At 43.5% G+C, this 7,076-nt stretch overlaps 1 protein-coding gene across 1 annotated transcript; it reads right to left on the reverse strand.

Moving 5' to 3' along the window:
- Positions 1–2,037: 2,037 nt before the first annotated feature.
- LOC147351639 (uncharacterized) lies at positions 2,038–3,433 on the reverse strand. The gene has a single exon (XM_086355392.1). The coding sequence runs from the start codon at positions 3,268–3,270 to the stop codon at positions 2,503–2,505; it is 768 nt and encodes a 255-aa protein (XP_086211518.1). The 5' UTR covers positions 3,271–3,433; the 3' UTR covers positions 2,038–2,502.
- Between the last annotated feature and the right edge of the window lie 3,643 nt (positions 3,434–7,076).

A 7,076-nucleotide genomic window follows, 5' to 3' on the forward strand; every position in this document is an offset into this window, starting at 1 on the left:
TGGACGGCTACAAGTTTGGGATATCTTATCCCATCTCTATCTTTAGGTGCATCGATACTTACACAAGGGAGCATGAACGGAGTATCCATGGTGGCAGGCATGGAAGATTTGTGTGGACCAACAGCACAAGCTCACTCTGACCGTGGCTGGCCCTGCTGTATATGCTGTTAGTCAGAAGCAGAGAATAATATCCCTCAGGAAAGCTAGCCATCTAACTTGAAGGCGAGCTAGTTTTCCTCTTAGATTGCATGTGCATGGAAAAGACAGCACTTCTTCTTTACTAAGATTCCATGTTGTAAACATGGATTTGTTGTCCTTATCAGCAGTGCTATCCACCAGCTTATAGTAATATTGTTATAGGTTTCTGAATAGTAAAACTTTGAGGCCACAAACCCACTTTTTGATGAACAAGATCAACAAGAGGCAAATGAACATGGGATCTACTTGTTCTACCATACACTACATGACACAGATGGCTGACCCCTGGAAAATTAGAATCATCTTGTTCAGTTCAGTTCCGTCACTCATTCATGTCTGACTCTTTGCAATCCCATGGACTGCAGCACACCAGGCTTCCCTGTCCATCACCAACTGCTGGAGCTTACTCAAACTCATGTCCATTGAGTCGGTGATGCCATCCAACCATCTCATCCTCTGTCGTCCCCTTCTCCTGCCTTCAATCTTTCCCAGCTTCAGGGTCTTTTCAAATGAGTCAATTCTTCACATCAGGTGGCCAAAGTATTGGAGTTTCAGCTTCAGCATCAGTCCTTTCAATGAATAGTCAGGACTGATTTCCTTTAGGATGGATTGGTTGGATATCCTTGCAGTCCAAGGGACTCTCAAGAGTCTTCTCCAACACCACAGTTCAAAAGCATCAATTCTTCGGTGCTCAGCTTTCTTTATAGCTCAACTCTCACATCCATCCATAACTACTGGAAAAACCATAGCTTAGACTAGAGGGACCTTTGTAGGCAAAGTAATTCTCTGCTTTTTAATAGGCTGTCTAGGTTGGTCATAACTTTTCTTTCAAGGAGCAAGCATCTTTTAATTTTATGGCTGCTGTCACCATCTGCAGTAAGTTTGGAGCCCCCCAAAATAGTCTCTCAATGTTTCCATGGTTTCCGCATCTATATGCCATGAAGCGATGGGACCAGATGCCATGACCTTAGTTTTCTGAATGTTGAGTTTTAAGCCAAGAGTATTAAGCCTCTTTCAGTTTCATCCAGACATGGCCGACCCATGGAAAATTAGAATGGACTTGTAGATGTGCAGTAAAGAACAACTTAAAGATGACAAAACACGAGATTGATATGTTGTTTCTGAATATGGCACATACTTTGACCTAATGGCCACTCTGTGGTTCCCATATAGGTAGTACCATGTATATCCACAAAGGTGGTATACATGGTTTCAGAAAGTGAAGTAGCAGTGAAGCCTCTCACTTTAACTCAGGGTGACATATGTGGGAATCTGTTCTTTCCCTCCCCATGGATCTACACTCCCCTGGATTGAAGGTTTTAATACTATAAAAGTCACATTTTTTAGGGAATATATTCTATGTTTAAACTATCACCTGGTCATTTTGGACTCCTCATCTAGATAGACCAGTGGGCAGAGAGGGGAGTTACTAGTTGCTGAGGGATAATTATCATGAAAAGATGGAGGCAGGGAGAAATAGTCTGAACATAATTTCCCTGGAGTATCTCATGGTGTGTCCAGGCCCAGCAATAGATAACCACATGAACAATGACAGCAAGTATAGATTGCCAAGGACATAGTCACTGAGGTTCAGACATCTATTACTACTTCCTTGGGATGTCAATGTAAGTGCCCTTGAGCAGGAACAGAAGACTTCATCCTGGATGAGTCTGTTTATTATTAGGTAAATCACACTACACAATGAAATGGGTTTTTAATAATGAGATCATAATTAGGAAGGGGGTAATATGATGCTCATATTGGATAAGACATATAATATATAAATTTCTATATGAGGAATGTGGTGCAATAAATCAAACACATGCAGAAGAATTGTGGTACACCATTTATTGAGAAACATACAGGTAAAACTCAAAGTGAGCGTAAAAGGAGAAAGCATGATACAAGAACTATGAGGATAGCAAAAGAGAAAATATGATTATAAAGATTATGATAGGCTGTAGAAACCTATAGAAACATTCTGAGGGCTTGTTTTGTTAAGTTACTCAGAAGAACTAGATGGTCAATCCTATTTTCAGAGTCAAAACCAAGACATACTTCCTTATCACAGATGCAGGATGTTGGCACATGGTCCTCCTACACCAGAGGAAGACAATTGGAGGAAGCCCCCTGCACTCTGTCAAGCTAATTCACAAGCTCTTAAGCAAGGAGATGAGTAACTGAAATTCTGGTAGAGCATGTCAGTTGTAAGCAAAGTCTAGGAAGTGATTTTGTTTTGTCCCCAGGTAGCAAGTCAATTAATAGAAGGTGTTGTATAGGGACAGTGGATCCTTGGCAAGGTGATCAGCAGCAGGAAGGCTGGCAGCAGCTGGACACACAGCTAGGGCGGCAGCAGGTGGTCCTGCAGCAGGTGGTCTGACAGCAGACAGGGCGGCTGCAAGGCTGGCAGCAGCTGGATCCACAGCTCTGGTCTTGGCACCCAGGCAGGCAGAGGCACGTGGGGTGGTAGCAGGTTCTATGGCAGTACACAGGTGCACAGGAGGCTGGCTGGCAGCAAGGCTGACAGCAGTTAGAACCACCGCAGGTTTGTCCAGCGCTGCTGGATGCACAGCAGGTGGGCTGACAGCAGCTGGTCACACAAGTAGGCTTGCAGCAGGTGGTTTCAGTGATTTGACAGCAAGTTTGGGGGCAGGAGGGCTGACAGCAGCTGGACTCACAGCAGGTGGGCTGGCAGCAGGTGGTCACACAAATAGGCTTGAGGCAGGTGGTCCTGCAGCAGGTGGTCTGACAGCGGACAGGGAGGCAGCAAGGCTGGCAGCAGCTGGACCCACCACAGGCGGGCTGACAGCAGGTGGTCACACAGGTAGGTTTGCGGCAGGTGGTCCTACAGCAGGTGTTTTCACTAGACTGATAGCAAGTTGGGGGACAGCAAGGCCGACAGCAGCTGGACTCACAGCAGGTGGGCTGGCAGCAGCTGCTCACACAAGTAGGCTTGAGGCAGGTGGTCCTGCAGCAGGTGGTCTGACAGCAGACAGGAGGGCAGCAAGGCTGGCAGCAGCTGGGCTCACAGCAGGTGGGCTGGCAGCACGGGGAGCAGCAGGAGTGAGTCATTTTGTCAGTGGTGGAGTGTGGACTCTTGTTCAGAAGTGAATTTCTCAGATTCTGATGACTACTTCTGTTCTGGGGCTTTTTATACACTGGACCCCCAAAGTTGGGACCAATAAGCAAGACTTTCCTCGTTATGTGTGTTGTTTTTGTAGTCAATGGGAAATTATCCAAGAGGAAATGATTTCTTTAGTGTTTTGAGGCCTCTGTAAATTAGTGTTTGATCTTCTCTTTAATTAGGACTAGTACTTAAGAACCTTTTCCAGAAGTGAAAAAGAATAAGGAATTATCCCAACAGCATCTCTGGTCATGTGACATCATCAGGTCATGGGATAGTTCTTCCTGCCTTGGCCAGGGTCAGAACAGTCACCTTTTCTGTGTGCCTTTGACTATGCTTAGGTTGAGACTTGCTGGATGCTGATGCATTCTGTGATGAATGAAGCCTGCTAAAGTCCAAGTCTGATCTCGGACAAAGTCTGAGATTCAAGACGATCACGTGTATCTATATACATGTCTTTCAAATCAGTAGTGACTGACCTAAAATATTTCCCAGCTTTATTAGGTACATTTAGGTAGAAGATGTTGGCACATTGTTCTTCACTAGCAATTCAGCACCAAAGCTGGAATAGAGGCAAAAGCTGTAGCCTGTTTTCAGACAACCTCAATTCATTAATGTCCCATAACTACTTTTAGCTGGATCAATCACCTCTGGTGAGACATCACAACTTGCACATACTTTCTTTTATAATTTGTGACAAATAGGTAGATAGGATGATACAGTTATAGATTTATATATTTCCATAAATGTAAAATGTGTCAGCCATAATTTCTTAGAGTTTTTCTGCCCTCTCTTTTAGGTACATATGTAAGAGTGTAATTGCCATGTCATAGGGAAAGCATATCATCAACAGCGGTAGAAACAATGAAAGTGTTTCAGTATTTCACTGCAGTAGTGTCATGTACTCTCCTGATATGAGACTTCTGAACTCTACTGGTATGTATCTATCCTTGTTTGTGTGTTTTAAATTGAGCTTTAGTTGACACGGCGTTATATTGTTTATAGGTGTTCAACACAATAATTTGATATTTGTAGATGCTGCAAAGTTATCACTGCAGTAAGTCTAGTTAATGTTAACATCTGTCACAACTGATAGTTATAGTCTTTTTTCTTGCATGAGAGCTTTTAACATCTACTTTTCTAGCAACTTTCAAAGGTTTCAGTATTATTAACTATGGTCATTATGCTGTACGTTACATTCCCCAGGCATTTATTTTATAACTGGAAGCCTCTACCTTGTGATCCCGTTTACCTATTTCACCCACCCCACCTCCCACCTCTGGCTACCATTGATCTGTTCTGTCTATGAGCTCAGTTTTAGAAAAAAAATTTTTAAGATTCCATATATAAGTGAGATCACATGGTATTTGTCTCTCTCTAACTTTTTTCATTTAGCTTAATGTCCTCAAGGTCCATTCACATTGTCATAAATGGGAAGATATCCCTCAGGAATATCATTTTGAGTTTGAGGAGTCCAGTTTCATTGTTTTGCACATGGCTGCCCAGTTTTCCCGCCACCATTTATTTAAAAGATTGCAATCCCCTTATTGCATTAATATATTCTTGGCTCCTTTGTAATAAATTAGTAGGCCATATAATGTGTGGACTCATTTCTGGCCTCTTCATTCTATTCCATTGATTTAGGTGCCGGTTTTTTCCAGTCCATACTGTTTTGTCTAATATAGCTTTGTACTACTGTTTGGAATCAAGGAAAATGATGCTTTCAGCTTTGTTCTTCTTTATCAATATTGCATTGGCTATTTTGTGGTTCCATACAAATTTTAATTTTTTTCCTTTTTTCTGCCATTGGAATTACATTATCATTTTATCCTTTCTACATGATCATTTTATCCTTTCTACTGCTGTTGACTATATGTTTTCCCATTACATGGCAATTATACTCTATCTTATGTATCTAAAAGGAGAAAATGAGGCCTAAAACTTTAAGAAATTGTGGTTGAGATTCCACATTTGTCAGAATATGTAAATTTACAGATTGAAACATACCTTAATTATTCTCCTATCTAACCTGCTTGTCACAAATTGTAGAAGAAAGTATATGCAAGTTGGGATGTCTCACCAGAGGTCATTAACCTAACTAGAAAACAGCAATGAAGCAATAAGGAAGGGATGCTGTTTGAAAATAGGATTCAGCTTTGCCTCTCTTCCAGTTTTGGTGCTGATTTTCATTTGAAAAACAACGTGGCAACCATCCTCTACTCAGATGACCCTGATAAAACTGGGAAACATTTCAAACTAGTTGCCAAATAAAGATATATGTAGATACATGTGGAAGTCTTAACGCTGACTTTGTCAGAGATCAGGCTTGAACTCAAGCAGGCTTCATTCATCACAGAATGCATCAACATCCCGACCCTTTCGAGGCATGTCTCAATGTAAGTAGAGCCAAAGGAACAAAGCTGAGAAAGGAGAGCTATTCTGACTTTCACAGAGCCAGCAGGAAGTACCCCATGACCAGATGATGTCACATGACCAGAAATGCTGCTGGTGATGATTCCTGACCTTTTCATTTCTAGGAAAGATTCTTAAGTACTAGATCCGATTAAGGAAAAGATCAAACACTAATTTACAGAGGTCTCTCTATAAAACACTAAGAAAGCAACTTCCTCCATGACAATTACCCTAAACTACAACAATAACATAAATAACAACCAGGAAAGTCCTGCTTATTGGTCCCAACATTGGGGGTCTAGGGTATAAAAGCCCCAGAACAGGAGGAGTCCTCAGAATCTGAGAAACTCAGCTCTGAGCCGGAGTCCATCCTCCACCACAAACACAATGACCCACTCGTGCTGCTCCCCGTGCTGTCAGCCCATCTGCAGGACCACTTGCTGTGAGTCCAGCTGCTGCAAGCCCTGCTGCCCCCCAACTTGCTGTCAAACCACCTGCTGCAGGACCACCTGCTGCAGACCTACTTGTGTGACCACCTGCTGCCAGCCCAGCTGTTGCAGCAAACCCTGCTGTCAGCCCACCTGCTGTGAGTCCATCTGCTGCCAGCCCTCCTGCCCCCCTACTTGCTATCAAACTAGTGAAACCACCTGCTGTAGGACCACCTGCCGCAGGCCTACTTGTGTGACCACCTGCTGTCAGCCCACCTGCTGTGTGCCCAGCAGCTGTGGACAAACCTTCAGTGGGTCTAGCTGTGGCCAGTCTTGCTGTCAGCCAGCTTGCTGTGCACCTGTGTACTGCCATAGAATCTGCTACCACCCCACGTGCTGCTGCCTGCCTGGGTGCCAAGACCAGAGCTGTGGATCCAGCTGCTGCCAGCCTTGCAGCCGCCCTGTCTGCTGTCAGACCACCTGCTGCAGGACCACCTGCTGCCGCCCTAGCTGTGTGTCCAGCTGCTGTCAGCCTTCCTGTTGCTGATCACTTCATCAAAGAACCCGTCTCCTAGCAACACTTTATAGCAACTGAGTTGCTACTTGGGGACAAAAAATTACTTCTTAGACTTTGCTGACAACTGCTATGCTCTACCAGAATTTGTTACCCATCTGCCTCTTTAAAAGCTTATAAATCAGCTTGATAGAGTGCAGGGGGTTTCCCCCAGTTGCCTTTCTCTGGTGTAGGAGGATCATGTGCCAGGCATCTTTGATAAGGAATTATGTCTTGGTTTTGACTCTGAAAATAGGACTGACCATGTTGTACTTCTAAGTAACATAGGAAAACAAATCCTCATAATGTTTCTATAGGTTTCTGCAGCTTATCATAATTAATATAATCCTATGTTTCTCTA

Source organism: Bos grunniens, chromosome 19 (genome assembly GCF_055505025.1).
Source record: "Bos grunniens cultivar Pamir isolate PY7600 chromosome 19, Bosgru_T2T1.0, whole genome shotgun sequence".
Lineage (NCBI taxonomy): Eukaryota > Metazoa > Chordata > Mammalia > Artiodactyla > Bovidae > Bos > Bos grunniens.